General features: G+C 32.4%; 1 protein-coding gene across 6 annotated transcripts in view; it reads right to left on the reverse strand.

The window, feature by feature from the left end:
- Window positions 1-4,783: 4,783 nt before the first annotated feature.
- LOC143223387 (very long chain fatty acid elongase AAEL008004-like) overlaps window positions 4,784-23,479 on the reverse strand; it is a 37,214-nt gene continuing 18,518 nt past the window's right edge. For 4 of the 6 annotated variants that reach the window (XM_076451313.1, XM_076451310.1, XM_076451314.1 and 1 more), the window contains 6 exons: window positions 14,943-15,133; window positions 14,033-14,116; window positions 12,156-12,212; window positions 11,729-11,834; window positions 11,027-11,163; window positions 4,784-6,731 (listed from right to left, as the gene is read on the reverse strand). In XM_076451313.1, the coding sequence (XP_076307428.1) occupies window positions 6,477-6,731; window positions 11,027-11,163; window positions 11,729-11,834; window positions 12,156-12,212; window positions 14,033-14,116; window positions 14,943-15,133 (830 nt within the window). In that variant the 3' untranslated portion in view covers window positions 4,784-6,476. The remainder of the gene's footprint in view (window positions 6,732-11,026; window positions 11,164-11,728; window positions 11,835-12,155; window positions 12,213-14,032; window positions 14,117-14,942; window positions 15,134-23,479) is intronic. The other 2 variants (XM_076451316.1, XM_076451315.1) reach the window with 1 other exon arrangement.

Consider the following 23,479-nt stretch of genomic DNA (forward strand, 5'->3'; position numbering starts at 1 on the left):
ACACAACAGACAATTTTAATTTTTAACACAAATATATTTTAATATACAAACAACAATACAATTTATAATAACGGTTATTACAAGTAATGATTTATATACAAAGGTTTTACAAGTTTAAAAACAATTTTAATTATTCTATCTGAATATTTTATTGATGGTTCACGATAAGTAAATTAATCCTGAGTTGATAAACTAATTACCTCTCTATTCTTGGCTTGTCTCAAGTTGTTTATAAGCTGACTTTTCTCTGACGAAGATATCTAATGTCCTCATAGAAATACTAACGTTTGAAGTTAATTCGATGAAGTTAAATATTTGTCAGTTTTGAACTCGTTTCCTTTCTGGTCAAATATCTGTAGTTTAATATCTGTAGATTAATGAGGGCTTATCGCAGTTATAGCTTCCGGGATTTATTGTATAAAACTGCAGCAAACCATCAATATTCTGAAAACTTCACTGGGCGCGTCGACTTATAAACTTCAGGCGAGATTCTCGAAATTTCAGTTTGCAACAATATCTTACTTACACACATAGTACATTATTGATTCTTACATTCGAGAACCATCTACAAATTTAGAGAACAGGCGGGAATTTCGCGAAATATTTTCAACACGATAAGCTACATGCATTTTTAAATATATATTTAGCTAAAACAAACATCAAAATTAAAATAAATACATAATTGTAAATCCGTTACATTATTAATCAATTTTTAATTTACTTACATGCAATGAATAATTAGTTTATCATTAATTTAGTATGAAGAGTAGAGTTCGGTTTTCGCTAATTTTGTGACTAATACCCTGAAACGGATTCTTTGAGATATAATGATATCATTTTATTGCTTCTTTGTTACTTTGCAAAACTTTTAGATATTGATTAAAAATTCTAAAATAGCCAAAATCTATTTTGAAAGGGACAAGAAATGTGTTCAAAGTCCACTTGTAAGGGGGGAGATCATAGCACGAACATTATAATACGTAAAGACAGGCATGAGTGGTTATGATAAATATATTTTGTCTTGCAACCAAATCTCTATTCAGAACAACCGTGTTTAAGTACGTTTTTACATACTACCAGGGTGTGCAGAGCACAGATAGCCCTTCAAGTAGCTTTGTGCTTAAATCCAAACACACTAACTTTTCAGCAGTCAATAAGAATCAAAGAAAACCTATAGTGTGCAAACTTTCCGATCAAACAAAGTTTAACTTTTACGTTGTTTTTTGATAAATTGATTATTAAGGAGGATGACCTATCAGTATAACAATAAAGAAGAAAATTGTGTGAATAAATTGCTCAGGCCATAAACTAATTATGATAACGAGAAAAGGAACGAATTTTAAAAATCTTGATTTAAAAAATGTCTCTGTTTTGTTTTTTTGTTCATCACGAAAACTGGATTCAAATAGCAAGCAAAACCCAAGGCAGATGTTATGTTTGGTATTTCTCATAAAGTTACACAAGGGTTATCTGTGCTAGCCATCCCTAATTTTATTCTTGGGCTACTTTTTACCAATGAATAGTAGGATTCACCGTTACATTATAACACCTCCACAGCTGAAATGGCGAGCATGTTTGGTGTGAAAGGGGTTAGAACCGACGATCCTAAGATTATGAGTCAAGCGCACCAACCACCTGGATATGCCAAGCCACTAACATTGAAGTTAAAAACTCCGAAAGGCCCAAATCTAGGGATTTAATGACAATTAGTTTTATTATTCTGTGGAAGTTCATAGATATATGACGTCCTTGCGTCAGAGAATTGTATGAAGTCATAAATATTTGACGAAAAAGTTTATTTCTTAAATTTCGAAATAAAACTTTTTTCAATAAACGTTAAACAGTCCTAGCTAATTAATCAGATATTATATTAGGTAAAATCTGTTTGAGGTAAGAGCTTAAAACTAACAGGAAATTCACAAACATCTTATTTTTACTCTCTTTTTTTTTTTTTCAACAGCAGACGACTTTAGTCAGGGTGTTATTTATGTAATTTACATAACTGAGTACGATACAAAAATTACACGATGTAGTTACATGTTATTTTTTGTAATCAAACCAGTACTTTATATCACAAGTTTCAACCGAGTTTTCTGGAGGGAATTTTGAATAAGGATTCTGTATAATTGAGATCTTGCTTTCATTCATACGTATTCACAATGTATGTATAAATATGGTATTTGGTTCTGACCAATGACATACATAAGATTTTCCGATCACATCTATTTCCTAATATTTCCACTTGCCGATAGAAAAAATCATTTTCTCTTCACGTGTTTTTAAACGTGCGATCAGCTTGATTTAGAAAATGAATTTAAACGAGCTATTGTTCTAAGCTGGCAAAAATACATTATCTTTGCAGTGAAACACGAACATCTGTAACTTCAAAACTCATACTAATAACTAATAATAACTTACTTTAGTTTTCCTTCGTCTATCACTTTTATTTAATTAAAAATGGTTGTGTACGCTGTTGTGTGTACAGTTTTATGCAAAACTATAAAAACCAAACACGGTTACGCACTCAAGATTCGGGGAAAGTATTGATAACACTCAGAGATGACATCACAGTAAACAAAATAAAGTTTATATGATATTCAAGTACTCTGATATCAATGTTTGTGAATATATATTTCTTTTATCTGTTCATTTGAATTTTGTTTTTCCTTTGCTGTTCAAGAATCTAGAACGTGACGACGAGAAAACCCACTTGTAGAGAAAAATATATATGTAAAAACAGCTGGTATGGATAGAGAAAACACTATGTAGAGGAGCGAACAACGATTCAACCTTCTGACGATGACCGAAGGAAAAACAAGTATTCAAATGAACAGGTGACACAAATATATATTCACAAACATTATTTATGTAAGCTTTTACCCTGTACTGACTTACAGTTTTCTTTATATGCTGCTGAGAAGGAAGACTTTTCCCAAGAAAAGGACGGTAATTATTCTGACACACCATACAGAGATTTCTAATGCGTTATACCATAGTCCCAAGCTAGGTATGTCAAGGACTCTTCCAAAATGGAGAAAACTCATAACTCAATACCAATTTGTGCAAGCATTTGTGTCACTTCATTAGGTGGATTTGTTTCTTAAGGAGTGGATACACAAGGCCATAAGGATATAAGCTTATATTTGTAGCTGTCATTGTACGCAATCCTTACGCAAGTGGAAGAGTTACAACATGTTTACTATATTTCAACATTCGGTTAACGAAATTGTCATAGTTAAATGAAGAACATTAGCACGAACATTTAGAAATGTTACCCAAATTATCCGAAGAGAAATGCATTCTTAGTTACTGAAGGTTGAAATGGATAGCTTGAAGGCACTAAAATAATCTAGGTTAAAACATCATTTTTCTTGTGATTTATTGCTTCTTATCGCCCTGTTAAACGTTTTCTATACGTCCATGTTTATAGTGATGGGTAAGTTTATGTATTACACCTGAATTCTCGAATCGTTGGCCTAGAATAATGAAATTCAGGGCGTGAGTAGGCGCCCTATAAACCTAGCAGCTGAACTCGACAATAACAACACATACTTTTTGACGAGTTTGCTTTAAGCTTTCTTTTAGAATTTTTCACGTAATATGTTTACTTCGATAAATGCTTGTGTGACATGTTTAATTATAACATATTTTAGGCGTAACTTCTGTTTTTTAAATTATTAAAAAAACGTTTACATGTGAATAGTAGATGTTTGTTTTGAATTTCGCACAAAGCTACTCAAGGGCTATCTGCGTTAGCCGTCCCTAATTTAGCAGTGTAAGACTAGAGAGAAGGAAGCTAGTCATCACCACCCAAGTACTCTTGAGCTACTCTTTTACTAATGAATAGTGGGATTGACCGTCACATTATAACGCCCCCAAGACTGAAAGGGCAAGCATGTTTTGTGCGACGGGGATTCGAACCCATGAACCTCAGATTACGAGTCGCGTGCCTTAACCACCTGGCCATGTCTGGCCGAATAGTAGATGAATTATTTAATTAATAAGAATTGGCGTGTTATTTTTCAGACACAAGAAGTGGTATATATTTTTTATGAGAATTTCGTACCATACTGTTGAAAAATATAATCTTTGAAAACAAAAATAGATCCTAGTAAAAAAAAATATATATGTAAAAACGGCTGGTTTGGGTTGATAAATTTTTTTACGTAGAGAAGCGAACACCGTTTCGACCTTCTTCGGTCATCGTCAGGTTCACAAAGAAAGGAAGAGGTAACTGACCGGAAGATGACCACATGTTTGAAAGGGGTTGTGTAACTGAGTGTCGGAATGTAGAGGGCGTGCTTAGGTGTTTGAATATGTAATTTATATATTTGAGCTGTTTTTTAATATATATTTGACATTTGACGTTATTTGTTTTCGATTCTGTGTTTTCTACTGCAACAACTTATTTTGAACTACTCTAGTGTGACAGCTACAAATAATAATTTTTCTTTGTAAAAAGTTCAAATTACAAATACCATTTTTAACTGTTTTACCAAGTCATGACTATTGTACTCAATTCAAAGGTGAAGCCATTTTTGTTCAGCTCTTGAATAAAGTTCTTGGTCAAAAATGTCGGATAAATGAAAATAAGAAGTCTTCACTTCTCTTTACATAACCTTTACCACTGTTATTGTAGTGACATCTTAAATGGAGTCCGGTTGTCACGTTATGTTTTAGATTAATTATTTTACATTAAATTTTTATTATAACCGTAATGCTAAATTGATATTCTGACTATCTTTACAATAATTTAATAACTCCACACAATTCTTAAACTGTGTTTATTATTCAACATTTTTATTCAGCCTCATAACTGAAAACAAAAAAGATATTATTGAATTCAATTAACGACTTATGCCTTGTTTTCAGTTCACAAAACTTTACAACAGAACGTTTCGGACTGCGCTTTGGTAAAGAAACTTAAAAAAAATCATAATTTCTCAGAAATGAATATTTTGATTAGCGGCTTTTTCAGACTTACTTCAAGAGAAATTATACATAACTAGAACGTTTCTAGAAAATCAAATTAGATAACAAAGTAATGTTAAAAAGGTAATAGTGTTTTCTATTACACCTAAAACATGCTTTTCTGGGACTGATTTAGCTAAACACGTTTTTGACAATAAACTATATCACACTATTTCCTGAAATGTAACGTATAAAATAATTAGTTATTATTAAGGTTATGGTTAAAAAGTGAGGATATGAAAATCGTTATGTAAAACATTACGTATTAACAATTATATAAACGTAAATTACTTTACTTATGAAAGGGTTGTCATCAACAAATACAGTAGTAATCTTGAGATAAAATAACAATCTCAAAGTTATTTATCTCTAACACGAGAAATTATTTTGAATAAGCTAGGGCAAAATATTTATGCAATGTATCAGAATTTTAAGATTATATATAAGCGTATGTTAATGTTAATTAATAGATCACAAACTGGAGGTAATTAGAGTTTTTGGTGCTTTAAAAATTGCGACTAATTATTAGCTTACTGCTGGGTAATTTATAAAACATTTTCACAAACTTTTTATATACATGTTTGTGAATTTTGTTTCTAATACGAAGATTAACAATAAGATACTAACAATGCTAAACTTTACATTCATCTACAAATTTTAATATAAAGTACAATATTATTATACAAAAATTAAAACTTAAACAAAATATATGAATTACTTTTTATCAATAGATATGTGATAATGGTAATTCCAAAACTTTATAATATATATATATGTTAAGCAGCACCACAGTATTTAGTAACATTTGCTGTCATTAATCAACGTTATTTTTATATTAATGAAGGTAAAATATGTGCAAATATTCAACAGATTACGTGAGTTAAATTGAAACAATTATTTCACAAGTTAAAATCATGTTTATGAATTTTTTTCATATTTAAACAATCATTGGTTTATAACTTCTTAGATTATTATAATCAAACTGTTTTAAATGAAGTTTCGAAACAGCTATTTTTGTAAAACGCTTCATCTCTAACAGTGAGACATGATCACATACAATATTATTCCTTAAATGTTGCACGTGATAATGTGTCACTGTTAAAGCCAAAACAAGATGTACAGAAATATATTTATTGTGTTACAGATAGTTGTTTCAAAACTTCATATTTGTTGTTAGTAAATCTGGTAAGTTATCTATCTTTTCAAAGCTTCACTAGTCCTAAGATTAGTAAGACATTTTCCTTCTACATGTTGGTCTTAAAAGTGAGTTGAATTTCTGTGAAAGTGTTTTCAGTTTTTCCTTTACATTAAAAACTAAATAATCCACAAATACCTTCACTTCTCAATAATGTCATGAACTCTTGGAACAGCCAAGGTTTCTATTTACAAGCGACGAGGGAGAATTGGACGTTTGAGCGACGAATCATGACACGTTCATTTGCTGAAAACATAAGGTAGTGTATCACCATCCTGTTTGGTTTATTTAATCCCAATTACTCATGTCATCAGTTTTCTTTCATTTTGTTGTTTTGGTAAAAATTATTCTTTGTCAAACCATTGTATATATGATGAACGTTCGATATGCCGTTTTTCCTTATTTTCTCAAAATCTTCCTTCCGATAGGCCTTCCTGTAGAAGTTAGAAAACATTACCAAAAATAAAGCAGCGTTGCCAATGATGATGTAGACAAAACCTGGAGGAAAGTCACAGTCGAAATACAAAGGAAGAAGACCGTGAATAAAGGCTACAACAAACTGAACCTAAGAAAAGAAATGGATATATTAGGTCGATTAACCTTACTGTATATGTATATATATATGTATGTGTATAATATTATTTTTTTTAACAATAGCAAATGTTGATTTTATACACTATTACTATCTCAAACTGTTATTCTAATGTTGGTATGAAAAATAAGTAAATAAAATGGGGAAAAATGTGCGAATATTTTAATTTTCTCTTAATCTCGATCAACGCTTTCAAGACTTGTTCTTTACAAAATAATAATGGATTATTTAATACACACAGAGAGAGATAAATATAAATATACCTATTTTTTCTGTTTAACAATATGGCTTGATAACTTTTTACAATAGCATTCCAAGGTATTAAAAAAAGGCTCATTTTAGTATTTTTCTGAAATATAGAAAATAGATACATCACTTTTTGGAGAAACTGTCTCGTTGTATTATTCCACTCTTGGCCTCGTATATCACATACATTTGCATTGAAATTCATTGATACTTTATGATAGATAAAGCACAGTTATGAAAAGGCTATGAAAAATACACTTAGAATCAGATAAAACTATGTACAGCACGTAACGGTTACTCCACGTTGGCATAGTACTCTGACTATTCCAACCAAAGACCTCCGCCAGCTTGCCTATAAAACAATAACATTCTACATTCTCAGTATGTGTGTTGAAGAAGACATGGCCTCAAAGAAGGAAGTATCTTACGAAAAGCGTTTTGGATTACGAGGGCCACTCTATAAGACAAACTGCACATCCAGTGGATGATATATACATGATGTTTTTCTAAGTTCGGGAAATTTGTATTGTTAATAACAAACCCAATCAAGAAAGGAAAATCATACTTTCCAGTGATCTCAAGTGTCTCAGGATATGTCCTCTGGAAGACATAGGACTTTCCAGAAAAGTTCTGGCCAAAAACCTGGCTTCAAGTACAAGTGTATAAGTTACCTGAGGACAGTAATAAACAGTTTAACTAAATACAATCTCAATGAAAATATAACTGCATGAAAACCTTTGCTGTGGGGAGGCAATAAAAAAAAAAGTCTGAAATTAGTAGTGATATAATAAGGCCTGACAAAAATTGCTCCTTTGCAATGAATTAACGTCTGAGTTATTAAGAAACAATTAACGGCAGTATATACAAAGATGGAAATGAAGCCAGTGCCAGAATCCAAAAACCAGAATAAATATGGAGATGGCTTTAGAGTTAGTATCTTCTCCAATGCTGTTAGTAACTTAGTAGAAATTTACGATCCACTGACAGCAGAGACGTAGAGACAGATCTTGATACGCTATGAATTTCATTAAGAATGTGTTTACTGTCCAATGATAATTATCCTAAGAATAATGAACAACACGGTAAAAACCTATCAGGAGTAGAAACAAGAGTTGGAGCACCAGAGTTCCTAGGTTGGCCTGCCCCAAGTTGAGATATGAACGTTGCTGAGGAACTTTGGACTAACTGTGACAAAGAAAAGATAAAGAGGCAACCAGGTAACCTGTAAAATTGTGTCATTTTACAGGGCAACTGAATGAACATTCCATGAATTTTGTCCGAGAAACTCTATGGTACCGCTTGTGAACCAATTATCTTGCTCTAAAGACTGCAAAAGCCACACACACAAAATACTAATATCTATGTAGATATATATTTATATGATGTAATTATGGTTCAGCCAAATGTAAATCTTTAGACCTGACTAATATCTGTGTTTCTATGAAATGAAGAATTATCCCATTATAATTCACCAATATTTATATTTTACTTCCAGTGTTGTTATGAATATACAATGTCTTAATATGACTGATATTAGGCAGTGAAAAACGTCCAATATTTGAAAAAAAACATCATGCAACAGAGCTCCAAAATCTTAGCAAACCATACAGTTTATAAAATAAAATTCATTAATAAATTATTTTGTAAGTTTTAATACAAGTAACGGGAAACACTGTATACATATAATTTGAGTCTCGGTCGCTCGTTAACATATTACCGTTGTACTTTATGAAATGTTTTAGAAACATTACAGTCCAGACATAATTTATATATTAGATGAACTGATCAGAGAGGCAGGGACTTTGCAGGACAAGAGTTACAATCCAATAGTGTGATGCAAAAGGCGAAAACTGGTGAAACACCGATGCTCGCTAGGCCTACTTATCTGAAGAATCATGTTTTTAGCACTAAACTAGTAAACCTGCTACTTATAAATGACTGGCTATACGAAGAATGTAAATATTTGAAAAATCTTTTAATAGGTAATAGATATTTTTAATACATTGAAAAATAACTAATTTTGCTGTTCTAATGCTAATTTTAAATGTGAATGTAAACCTACCAGTTTCAAGCTTTCCCTGCAGGCCCTAAATCTACTATATTTTTTCTCTTTCCTGATCCACAGTATCTACTTTAATCTTGTAAAATATGTACACCTAAACTGGCAAAGCACTGGTTTTTTTTAATTATATATTTAACAAAAACCATAAAATCGCACTTGCCAAAAGATTTCCCTCATACTTCTCTTTGTTCCTCCTTTACCAATTTTCAATTAGAAATGTGCAAAAGAGTGTTTCAAATTATTATTTTGTTTGTCACAAACCATTGCCCAGTAGGCCTTTTGTTCCGATTCAGGACTCACAAACTAATCTAAATTTGGCCACTTCTAAATATTTATTTAAAATGTTATTGGTATATCGTATAAGATATTCAACATGTAAAAACGTTTAAGTTGGTAAGCGTTAAAGCACTTTAGTGGAAAAAAGTTGTAAATTCACGTTTTAATACAGACTTTTTTCCTTAATCAATCATTCGTGGATTTCCCCACGGAGATGTGTAAGAAGCGTAAATCATCTTAAGCCTATACGTTGCCTGCTACAAATCACTGCATATTTCACGCTCTGGATAAATTAATTAACAAGAAAAGATATTAAATCAAGTATAGACCCCAATATTTGGGTTAGTATAAACAATCAAAACTATTAAATAAGTTGAGTTTTTAACAAAGGGAACGGGGAAGTAAGTGAGGGCTGAATAAATCTAGCAGCACTGATCAGACATAAGCAAGCCTAAAATGCTAGCAGTCATTTAGAAACGCTAGCATAAGTCTTTAAATAAAAGAACATTACCTATTATACAATACTATCCATCCAGAAACAACGTATAGGCACTTACACATATCTGTTATCATTTACATGACCTTGGCCTATACTTCAAAATTCGTTTGTCACATTCCAAGGAGGATAATGAATTTCTATTTCAAGCACAGTTTCCCGCGATACAAGAATTGTTTCTCTGAAAATACTTTATTTGCTTCAAGCGTCGTATCCTTGCGTATTTACACTTCATACGTTTCTTCCTTCTGTAATATCGTATCTGTTTCTACTAATGATATTGTTAACTTTTTATTTTGGCGAATAAAGCTTTGAACTAACCTTTTATCGTTTTATATACACAAGCATCTGTAGACATGTGCATTTCTATTTGCCACATATTCATAATAAAATTTACCCTTTAATAACACTGTTTTATACACTACAGATTTTTGATTTTTTGGTGTTTTTTTTGGAATTTCGCACAAAGCTACTCGAGGACTATCTGTGCTAGCCGTCCCTAATTTAGCAGTGTAAGACTAGAGGGAAGGCAGCTAGTCATCACCACCCACCGCCAACTCTTGGGCTACTCTTTTACCAACGAATAGTGGGATTGACCGTCACATTATACGACCCCACGGCTGGGAGGGCGAGCATGTTTAGCGCGATGCGGGCGCGAACCCGCGACCCTCGGATTACGAGTCGCACGCCTTACGCGCTTGGCCATGACACTAAAGATAATAATAAAAATAGTAATTTTCGGTATTCAGTTTACTTAAATACACAACTTCTTTAAATTTTATATCGTTTAATATAGTTCGTTATTTAGAAAACTAGCTGGAAGCCAAATAATACTTAGCCATGGAAAACATTTCTTATTTTTTTACAAAAGTAGCGCATCTGTATTGAGCAGCTCATGACGTAAATATAAGATAACTGTTACATGTAGTTCTGGTTAACAAAAATCTATCAGTGTTATATAAAAAGACGACCATAATTTTACACTTAACTACTGTATGTGTTTATACGTTAAAGTACACAAGAAGATTACAAAGATTGAAACGTGATATGTAATATGTTACCTTTAGACAATATAACACATATTATATAATAAGAATAAATGTTATACAACAATACGACATGCTTGGAAATTACACTAACGAACCCTATGTTAATATGCAGACTGTTTAAAGAAACTGTTTAACGTACCATCTGCATAATTGTGAGGTACTTTTTCCACCAGAGATATGGTTTCATTCGAGGGCCGAGAGCAGCTAGGCAATAGTAGGCATACATGATCATGTGGACAAAACAGTTGATAAATGGAAAAAAGGCATTATGGCCACCTGTTGGACAAAAGTGCAAAGTAATGTGTAAATGAATTACAGTGTTATCTTTCAGACTCTCGAGTTTTGAAAGAGTTAATCAAGAACGATTCAGTGATCTTTCTACTGCATCCGTTACAAACAGTTAAAATAATGTTTGTTATCATTCTGATTCATCGATATTAAAAGAGATATATAATTAATTCACTCTGCTGTAATATTTAGGTCGAAAAAATCAACAATTATCGATAATTCCTGTTTATTGCTAATATCGTTAAACTCATGCAATGAATTTAGTAACAATAATTACGATCTAAAATAAATATAGTTGACCGTCACCATTCTGTGATCTCTAAAAACTAATAAGCAAAATGCTGGACAGGTTACATAAATTAAGGAAGTCTAAAGACTCGGCGTTTTCACACGTAATTACTTACTCTTTCACCAGGCGGCACTAAACATGAGTGTGTTGTAAACGTTAAGCGAAGTCAAATGTTAAGCGGATACTAGGATTAAAACGTCGTAGCTAATGCATGCGAGTATTTTTCATGTTTTCTTTTCTTCTTTACTTCAAGCCCCAACTTACCAGCTCCAAACTTCATGCCTATCCAGATTCCCCAAGCAACAGAAGAATGGTGTACCACGTGAAGCGCTGAAATGTGGCTGAACTTCTTTCGAAGGATGAAAAAAATCTGATAAATAAGTCAATGATGATAATCAGAAGAAACATTATATATGGTAAAATATGTATTGAACTAAATTCAGATATTTTAAAATAATTCTAAGAAACAAAGATTTGAGCAATAAATTCATCCCGTACAATACATAATGAACAAAAACCATGTACACTTTTAGACAAATATATATATGCATATAAGTGCTGAAATACATGGTACGAAAACATCTTCGTTCCTTTAAATGATTGTTGTCTAGTCTTATGAAACAGTCAAATATTCATTGCTTTCGGTCTGATCCTAAAAGATCCTAACGTCTGAAAACCAAAACAAACTTACTGTGTCTGTAAATTCGAAAATCTTCAGTAACAGGTAGTACCAGCCGAGATTCACAAACTGCCAAAATTCAGAACGAATGTTCAATAACCATATGATTAATAGAAGAGAAAAGTTTATATAATAATTCTGGATAATTGTCAAATATTGAACAGAGGGAAAAGTTGAAAACAGGGCGTTAGATAAAAAAATATTATTGTTGGAACTTTTGCATTAAAAATATAATAAAATACAATAAGACTTATAGACATAATCACTAACATAAAATTATATGATTAAGAAAATGCAAGTCCTATAAACTAATCTTTCATACATTTGTACCAGTCACAAATTCATAATTATTAGACTTTTAAAAATCCATCATCGAACCTTCAAATCCTTAACCAGCGATATTTGGTTCTTTATTGTATACTTTACTTGCTAAGCAGATAATTCCTATTAGAGGAAGGTTTTAATCGAGTCTTACTCATAATTGAATACTTTTTTATTTTCTACATACCGCAAGAGTTTACTCAACCATCAAGAATCTTTTGAGTTAAAATGAATATAGCAAGTCTAAAATTAACCCACATGATTTTACTCAGTCAACAGAAACAGCAGTGTTCCAAATGAATAAAACAAGCTAAAATTAACATATATGATTTTAGTCAGTTAACATGGATTTTATTGGTTAGGTAAGAATAAAGTCATCCTATTTTAATCTATACAGTTTAATCCAGACAACAGAAATCTTAAGGTTTGAAATAAATGGATCTAACTCTCATCAATTGGCAGTCAGCAGGAATCCTCTGATTTAGAATGAATAAAACAAGACCGAAGTAATTTGCGCGATTTTACTCGACTAACAGGGATCCCATGGTTTGAAGTAAATAAAGCTAGTTCACATCAATAGACACGATTTTATTTAGTCAACAGGAATTGTCTGACATGAAATTAACAAAGCAAGCCCAAATTAAATAATCCATGTAGGACTATATAAAACATTTCAAATACATTTCAAAGAATGAATTTGTTTTGTTTTGTTTTGTTTTGAATTTCGCGCAAAGTTTCACGAGGGCTATCTGCGCTAGCCATCCCTAATTTAGCATTAGATAAGCATTAGTGTAAGACAAGAGGGAAGGCAGCTAGTCATCACCACCCACCGCCAACTCTTGGGCTACTTTTTCATCAAGGAATAGTAGGATTGACTGTCACATTAATTAGCTCCCACGGCTGAAAGGAAGAGCATGTTTGGTGTGATGAGGATTCGAACCCGTGACCCTCTTATTACGAGTTGAGCTCCTTAACCATCTAGCCATGGAGTAGAGGGAAGACAGCAAGTCAGCATTATCTACCACCAACTCTTTAGCTACTCTTTATACAAATGAACAGTGGGATTGACCATCCTCCTATGACGCCCACACGAATGAAAGGGTGAGTAATGTCAGTTATGGTTTGTGCTTCAGCAGAAAACCCTGAATAAGCTCTAAAGCGAAAAGTTGAGTGTCTAATTAAATAAAAAACGACAACAGTTTGGTGTTATATGGTCGTATGTGTTTAGTATTAACATGTTAACTTATTTTTTCACTTCCATATCGTGCAGATCAACTACTTGATTCAGTATCATACTACCTGCTTAATATTTGATTATTGTCGTGAATTTCCATTATAAATCCTAAGCGTCAACAGAAAAAACATGATATTTTATATAAGATATATTTAGCAAACAAAATACGTTTCAAAACGTATCTCAAGACGTCGTGTATACGTAAAAACTGTTTACGTATACGGTGCAGTTAGTAACAGAAGAACATATGATATATAATAATATATAAACAATTAACAGTGTTTTAAACCTATAAAATATTTTGTTGTTTGTTATCTTCATAGTAAAGTATTACCTTCATTGTTGCCGGATCTGTGGCATAGCTGATTGGCTGACAGAGCCAACTGTACTCAGTTGATAAATAAGTCATACTCCCTCCCTGAAACAGATAAAAAGTCTTACCGTCAGGTTCTCTGAAGTGCTAATTTCTTTAACTGCTGCACTAAAGGCATGAAAAAATGTAAAAAAAAAAATTGAATGCACAAAAATTATATATTCATAACAAATGACTACTGTTAGGAAACAATAAAAACCTGTATTTGTACTAAATTAAAATTGAGTTGAATAACGCAGAGTAACGGTCTCGTGATAATCTTATGTAATAAAATTATTGATTGTGTTCGGTTTTTTTCCTAGTATTACTAAGTTTTAAAAATATAAAGCCAATTTCGTTTAAGTATTACTTAGTAAACACTAACTTGGATTACAGGTTGATATTAGCTGCGATTTATAACTTAAATGTTTAGTTGTATCAGGGAAGAAAAAGGTGTTTTAACGAATTATGTATTCCATACGTTCATTACAGACTTCCTTATCTAACGTACTTATCTCGAGGTAATTTTCACAAGATTAATATAATTTGCAGGCTTTAAGTTACTGGGTCTGTACGAGGAGATTTGTCTAAAAGCACGCTAACTTCAAGGCCTTTATGATAACAGTAATTCCTGGAAATATATACATATTATTTGCATTTGTTTTTCTCAAACACCGAACGACGCAACTTAAAGTAAATCAATTAAGAATTAATTGAAAGAAATAACGGCTTGGTTTCACAGCTAGAGTGACTCAGAAAATACGACATTCTATTTACAAGAATGTACCTTCCAAAAGCATTGTCGTTATTGTATTTCTTGTATTATGACTTAACTTTATTATCCTACTATGATTTTTTTTTCTCGTTCGCCTTTCCTCTGCAATATACTTACATAGAAGAAGAAAAATGCACTGAGAAGTACTTGTATTATGTTATACGTGATAATAACTCTTTCGATTGAAAAAGGTTTCTTGTTTTTCATCCAGGCAGGTCCAATAACTTTGACGAAATACACGTATGAAGCAATAATTGATATCATTGGGAAAGGCGATCCAAGGAGAGGCCAATTGCTGGTCCGTGGATCTGTGAATTGAGAGTAAAAATACAAACTTGACACCTGACTGTGGAATTAGTGAAAAAAAAAAAAATTGTTATGAAACACTATAATTATACAGTGACAATTATGTATGGATATGAAATAGATAATTACAGAGAAGACACAAAACAGTTTATATCTTACGATGAGAGGCCGATTATTGGTCCGTAGATTTGTGGATTCACAATGAAAATACAACCTCGACATCTGACTAGGAAATTAGTGTAGAAATAAAGTGTTTTTTTTTTAAACTACTGCTAATATGTAGCTACAATTATTTATAGATACAAGATATATGATTGCAAAGAAAACCTTACAGACTAGTTATTTTGGAGAACAAAATATTGTGAGAGACATTTATAACGATAGGTTTTTACTAATGAAAGTCTGTAAATGTTACATAACAACATATATGTGTTTATAAAAGACTCCTACATTGTTATAAGAGAGATTTGAGACTGTTATGAGCAATTCATATGCGGTGATACATATCTTACAATCAATTTAACTTTACCTAAAATGCGTGTTAGTCTGTAGGATATCGCAAGAATCAACGAAAAATGACTATACAGATAACGTCTGCCGTAACTTCATTCACTTAAAGTGTTTATTGAAAATGAAGAAAACATACTGCTTTTGAACGCCTTAGTGACAATTTTCGAAACATCCTGCACCATGTCCAAATTTTCCTGAATAACACTTGTAAGTGTAAAAGAGTGATCATTATAAAATTGTATATAAAATTGTGATAAGTAGTTTTAAAATATAATCATTTGAAATGGAGCTATTTGTAGTCACTCTATAAACCTCTAACTGCAAAACATAAAGCTCTTGTTGTTGTTTTGAATTAAGCACAAAGCTGTACAATGGGCTATCTGTGTTCTGCCCACCACGGGTATCGAAACCCGGTTTTTAGTGTTGTAAATCCGCAGACATACCGCTGAGTCACTGGGAAGCCGAAACATAAAGCCAGTATTAAATATCAGGTCAAAAGAATGCATCGTATGATTTTATGAGAACTGATTGTTGGAATTACTAACCTTTATTAACGAGTTATGAAACTCAGCACCGTTAAACAATTACTCTAGGCCAAAAATTCATCCTTTTTTATGACTTTTATTATTATACTTAATGATGTACCCGATAAACGCAAGGGAGATACATATGGGGTCAGAATCCCGTTTGCATGTCTTTCATCATCACTTTATCCTCACTCTGTTTTTTCAAGAATTTCCTGTTTCATTTATCCTGATTTTTGCTAAGCTCTACTTCTCTTTTCTCTTGCTAATAAGCGCCGTTTTCTTTATTGAATTATATGTGAATTATTTCTAAGCTTTATTCACAATTTTAGTTTAGAATTTATATCATAGATAATGTTAGAAGTGCTCAATTGAAATGGAGTGAAGCTGTACGCGTGTCATCTTTCAATTGTAATATTAACAAATATTCAAATTCCTGATTTAATATATATAATCTATTGAACGAGATTGTAATAAAGGTCATTTATGAAAAAGAATTAGCATAATATCTTAATTCAACTACGATATGACGGAGATACTTCCATCAGTTTTAGAAATCCAATATTAACCTGTATTAATATAAAATATCATGGTATTCGTGTTTTTCTGAATACCGGAGTTTGCTCTAAACAACAAAAATATCACAAAAAATTCCAAATTTACGATATTTTAACATGAGACTTGCACTTGAAATACGGGTGTTCTAACCACTTAGGTAATTTGAGCGTTACCGAATGTTACCAACTGACAGTGGTTTAAATATACATATATGTACATAGATTTTCGTTGTTCAGTAAGTTAAGATGAGTAAAGCAGCTAAGAGTAAGTCTATTATAGATTAAATTAATTGTAGGCTCATTACGTGTATTAAAAAATCATTGTATTCTAAGCAAATAAAACTTAAGTCAATAATATTGGGTTACCTTAGATTTTCAGAACGAGCTGGTGCACAGGTCATGAAATATAAAAACAATAATAATGATAAGAGCCTGGCAGCTTTGCTTATTTTTAGTTTATTATTCTCTATCAAGATTCCTCGTGTGACGTTTTGATGATCTAGTAAACTCTATCTCTCTCACATACACACACAAAATCAATGTTTAAGCAAAAATGGTTGTGTTAGATCGTCGTGGCAACTTACGTTAGAGTAGCCAGGTTTTTAGCACCTTAATTTGTGAACTTGGGAGAAGTTTAACAATTACTCAAGTATCAGTAAATATTCTCAACTCAATCGATTTTCTATAAGTTAAGTATACTTGATATCTCTTATTAAAAAATCAAGCTGGAAATAGCATTGTTAAATCACAATTATTTATTATATTTGTCATAAAACATTTAATCGTATTTCGTTTTTTATATGATAAATTATTAACTTTAAATGAGAATCTCATGTCCAACTTTTGGTCGCAGGAAAACGTAAATAAAACTTAATAATAATATTATGATAACTATGCATACGTGCCAACTAAACTAAAGCTTCACTTTAGGTGAACTAAAAATATGCGTTTAAACATTATAAGCACAGAATGAATTATGATGTCACTAGTTAAAGAAAAATGTATATCTGGGAAAATTCGTTTTTTTTTTCTATTTTCCACATTCATCATTTTGTGTTTCTATCACTTTCTAAAAGCGTAGTCGAAAATACAGAAACATTTCTACAATATTACGTATTCGTACGCATTACATAAACTTGCTAGTTTATGTTTAGCCAAGTTTCAGTAAAAAGATTCAACTTACCAGGGTGTTTTTCTTATAGCAAAGCCACAAAGGGCTATCTGCTCAGCCCATCGAGGGGAATCGAACCCCTGATTTTAGCGTTGTAAATCCGGAGACATACCGCTGTACTAGCGGGGGGCTCAAATTACCAAATATCCTCTTTTCGAAAATGATCAATTTGAAGTCTACCTTGGCTTAGCTTTTGTGCCTTACATACGAACTATAAATATCCAACTATAAATAGTTAACAAGAAAAAGTACGGTAAATGGTACATTATAATTAATAAATATTTTCTATTAGTTTTTGTAACAATTAATTATCAGGTATAATTCAAAACTTACTGAGTTATTTTTTTTAAATGACTTTGTGTTGCTATGGCTAATTGAATAGAATGTGCTAGGTTAGTATCCCTGTTTTATATTCTATGATATATCAGAACACACTATTTTGGCTTCTATGTTGCTTTGGAAAACATCATTTAGTTAGAATGAATTAGATGAGTATATGATGAACACGATCTTATACCGTATATGAAGTCATTTATCTATTTTTTTTAACCTTATTTTGAATCATTAATTCCTTAAACCCTAGTGGCTGCTACCAGGGCCCAGCCGAAAATCCAGATTTAACCATCGGATGGTGATAGCATCAGATAACATTTAAGACTCTTTGACTGGAAACTAATCCAAACCACGTTATTATCCAACCTTTATAAATATACCGGAAGTTTTCTGAAAAATTATCCTTTGTTTCAAAATGAAGCTCACATCAACACAACATGTTGGAGAGTAATTTTTGTCAGTGTTCTCTTGTGAAAGCTAACAGTTTGTTTACATCAAATGTAAAACGAAGATGGCGAGTGAAAAGAGGTCACCAAACTGTTTTACTGCTGAGCAAGGAATAAATCTGTTCGATCAGCTAGATGAAATAGAGATTAAATGAAGATGGTGATTCCATCAGCTGATCAAATGGGGCCATTGCCCCAGCAAGAACCCCGTGTAACAAAGAAACTACAAAAGTGAACTCCAGTTAGATCTGGTCCACCTCCTAAATCTACGTCCACCGTTAGAGACAAAAATAAAGACTGGACTACAGAATAGGTTAAGTCACAAATAACGACTTTGAGAATTTGCTGAAGAACGACAATATCTTAGAGTACACACCGACATCAATAATAAATGAACGTGATCTTGGAGTACACACCGACATCAATAATAACTGAACGTGATCTTGGAGTACACACTGACATCAATAATAACTGAACGTGATCTTGGAGTACACACTGACATCAATAATAACTAAACGTGATCTTGGAGTACACACTGACATTAATAATAGCTAAACGTAATCCTGGTGTACACACCGACATCAATAATAACTAAACGTAAACCTGGTGTACACACCGTCATCAATGATAATTGAGCGTGATCCTGGTGTACACACCGATATCAATAATAACGGAACGTAATCCTGGTGTACACACTGGCATCAATGGTAATTGAGCGTGGTCCTGGTGTACACACTGACATCAATGATAACTCAACGCCCCTCGACCTTTAGAACTCTATTCACAGAAGATATAAGTAACACTCTAATTAGTTCTATCAACGAGTACGCTAAAGCACAACGAGACTATTTCGCTACCTTCCAGCCTCTCTTCACCCCTTCTATCGCCAAATGTTCAAAGGGAAGAGATTTGAAGCTATTTGTTCAACAATGCTTCTTGTCAGTATCCCTGATACTGAAGGGAAAAACAAAATGTTAAAAACTGGAGAATTATAAGGTATTATGATAATCATTCGTACACCAAGAAAATAATTCCGACAACACATGCAAAAAATTATGAGTTTAAAGAGTTAAATTAGAAACGTTGATTTATCGAAGAAATAACGATTTGATGTCGAAGATGATAAATAGTGAGAATGTTACTGGTAACTCCAACTGAATGTACTCAAAGTTATATCAGTATGTACAGTTTAATTTCGTCAAAGTTGCTGATGCATTATTTATCTATGTGAATCATTAAAAATCGAATACAACTGTTTTGTAAGTTAAAGGATTTTAATGATCCAAACTTAAACTGACATTTTTTTAGTTCTGTCATTTCTTACCAATTTGAGATCTAATTACAGTTTTGGACTCAGGAGGTCAAATCCTTTCAATTGATGTAATTGACCATGCCCAAAGTCTCATAGTTAAATATATTCTAATTCTGTTTTTTAAAATAATTTCAGTTTGACTGTTGGCTGGTAGAGATCCTGATGAATAAAAAAAACTGACTGGAGTATGCGTGCGTCCCACACTTGATATTGTTGGCACACAAAAATATACCTAATTAAAAGAGAGAGAAAAAAGTCGCATAGATAAACTTAATTTTGCCTAAAAGAGTTTCAAGTGTCGCGGCTATAGAGGATTCCCTCTTCCTATTGTTTTGGTTGCCTAACGGATCACATTTCGTGAGAAAATAAAGCCACAAAACTAGTAGGAGAAAATTTATGTTTATTTAACCCTGGATCTCCTACAAATCTACACAGTCCTTGTTTTGTGTTTCTTTTTAACTAGACAATTTTATTTGTTGAAGTATAACCACTAAAAAAAAATAATTTGTTAGAAATCTGTGATAATCTTCGACGGTTATAATTTGTGCGTGTTTGTGTTTTATTTAAAATATAATTATAAATTAATTTGTCTCCTAATTTCCCGCAGAAATTTTGTTTGTTTGTTTGGAGTGAAGCAGAAAGCTACACAATGGGATCTGCCCACTACGGGTATCGAAACCCAGTTTCTAGTGGTATAAGTCTGCTGGCATGCCGCTGTGCCACTGGGAGGCAGAGCAGAGCTACATAAAGGCTGTCTGCGCAAAGTCGTCCCTAACTGGTAGCTGATAGACTAAAAGAGACGTAGCCACTCAACAGCACACACAGCAAATTTTTAGACTAATCGGATTTGACACTCACTTCCAGAACGAGTCAGAAACAACTTCATAATAAGTTGACGCTAGAGAGCTTCATTCAACGTGAACTTCTAAATCATTTACTTGTAGTATAATTACAATACAATCTGAAGAAAATTTGGCGATACTAGGAACAATAATTTGTTTTCTCATGCGAGATATTTTTAGTAAGGTATAAGCCTTTAGCGTGATCTGTCACCAATGGCAAACGAATGTGCAAAGACCGTGACGTCAGGGTGACATAGAAATCCTAATACAGATACATTTGAGTTTATGGGGTCACATTTTGAAAACGGACCTAAAACTGTTCTAGAAATGTATAAGTAAAATTCATAAGTAGAAAGAAGCTTCAGATGATTAAATAATAATAATATGTCTTCTACCATAAACTCTGTTATATTGACAAGTGTTGTAGAAGATATTATTAACAAAGTCAGAGAAGTTGGTTCTAATATTTTAAAGTTTTTGGTTTTGTAACAGCAAACCACGAAATAATAGAGAAAACCAAGGTTTCTATCAGATGCATAATTATATATATATGTTATTACACCCTCTGTTTTCTTACCTTGAGTAAACAGGAAAAGTAGCTTTTTGTCCATGACATAATAACCTCTAATGGTAAGAAGACCAGGGCACGTCCGAAGTTCGCTTGTTGCATTCAAATTATCACATTTGCGTTGCAGTAAAGCTATTTAAGCATAACAACTATATTTCTGTTGTTTAATTTCTAAACAAACAAGTATATGTGTCCAGAAAGAATGCATAATAATTAATTTTGTTAAATCAAAATATTTTGTTTATTTGTTTCTTAGAATTAAGTACAAAGCTACACAATGGGCTATCCGTGTTCTGCCAACCACAGGTATCAAAACCAGGTTTTTAGCGTTATAAGTCCGCAGACATTCCGCTGTGCCACTGGAGGACGAATGTAAATGTAACCTGAGTTCCATGATATTACCTGATGTTTAATCTAGTAGGGAAAACATGCCCAACAGTTAGGTGCAGCAGGAAATTGCCTCTAGACATATCAATTTCGCAAATACCTGTATGAAGATAGAAACAAACCTTTAATCATTGTTTACAAAAGTTGGTTTTCAATATGGTCTGCATAAAGGATACTTAATAAGATACATCGATCCGTAAAGAGAAACTGAGATCAAGTGAGACTCGAAATCGAAACTCAGTTTTCCTGTTCCTGCATATATATATTTGTGTATAAGACACTTTAACTGGACACATTTAAACGCTCAACCCCTTTAATCACTCAATGTTGACTAATGGATTCTGAGTTTTGTACACATTTGTTAACACAGTTCAAGTTTTGTTTTTGTTGTATTTTTAAGCGCAATGGTGTACCCGTTATGAGGATCAAACTGCTGAGGCCGCGTTGTTTAATGGACCTCAAAATTACATTTTTAATAACCAGTGAGGTTAGAAACGAGACCGAGTGCATTAGCGTTTTTCATTTGTAAATTTGAGTTGTGTTAAACTTCAGTTTTAGCGTCTTTATAAATATTTCTTACATTAATTTTAACCGCTCTGTTAGTAAACTTACTGGAAATAACATCGAGTTAATCAAGCTACATATGATTTCACTCGAAATAACATGAAGTTTAATCGAGTTACTAGCGTATTCAATCAATCTTTAGTAAATTTATTCGAGCTAACATTGAATAAACCGACGTACTAACAAGCTTATTCGAAGTACCACCGAGTAAACAGAACTACCATCGAGTTTTTTCGGAGCACCAATAAGGTTAACCAGCTAATAATAAACTTACTCGAACTATAATCGAGTTTAACCTAACTACATCGTAAGATAGATTTTTCTAAAAGAAAAAGGAACCGAAAATCTTTACGAGAATATTTACAAGAAGGGATGCACGCATGTTATATGTTTGTATGTTTCTCGAAGTTTACGTCAAATGAGCAGCAATATTGAGCAAAACAAGCTATATATATATATATAACATACAAATTCTTCTAAACATAATAAAACTTGTAACAACTGTTCACCCATCTTAATTTTAAATCTTTGCCATATCAGGTCTCTACAGTTTGCCTCTAAACTATACCTATAGGCTTTTGTATACATTGGTTTGCAAAAAATATTTATTGTATAGCAAAGGAACAGGCTGAGATAACTAAATTAAAAAAAAAATACAAAGACCTTTGGAAGATATACCAATAGTTTATAGCTTCCTTACTTTGTTCCCCTAGTGGCACAACTGTATGTCTGCGAACTTGAAGGGATAGAAACCGGAATTTGATAGCCATGGTAATCAGGACACAAATAGCCTACTCTAGTAGCTTCGTACTTACCTATAAATCAACAGATCAGTTCTTTTATTCCCCTTTAATAGTATAATGATTTCTTTTTCACAACCATATAAATATCCATATAATAGTTCAATCTGTTACCAGATATCATGCCAGTTTTACTACAAAAAGTCGTCAGAAGCGATAATAAAGAATTCTTCATAGTTCTTCGTAAGGTCAACGGTAAGTTTATAGGTTAAATTCTGGTATTCGATTTCTCGCGGTGAACAAAGTGTAAACAATTCATTGAGTAGCCGTGCGTTAAGGAAAACAATAATAACGTTTCTTCTTTAAAACGTTTAAAGTTCAATTTTAGTTATTT

The sequence above is a fragment of the Tachypleus tridentatus genome, chromosome 8 (genome assembly GCF_004210375.1).
Source record: "Tachypleus tridentatus isolate NWPU-2018 chromosome 8, ASM421037v1, whole genome shotgun sequence".
NCBI lineage: Eukaryota > Metazoa > Arthropoda > Merostomata > Xiphosura > Limulidae > Tachypleus > Tachypleus tridentatus.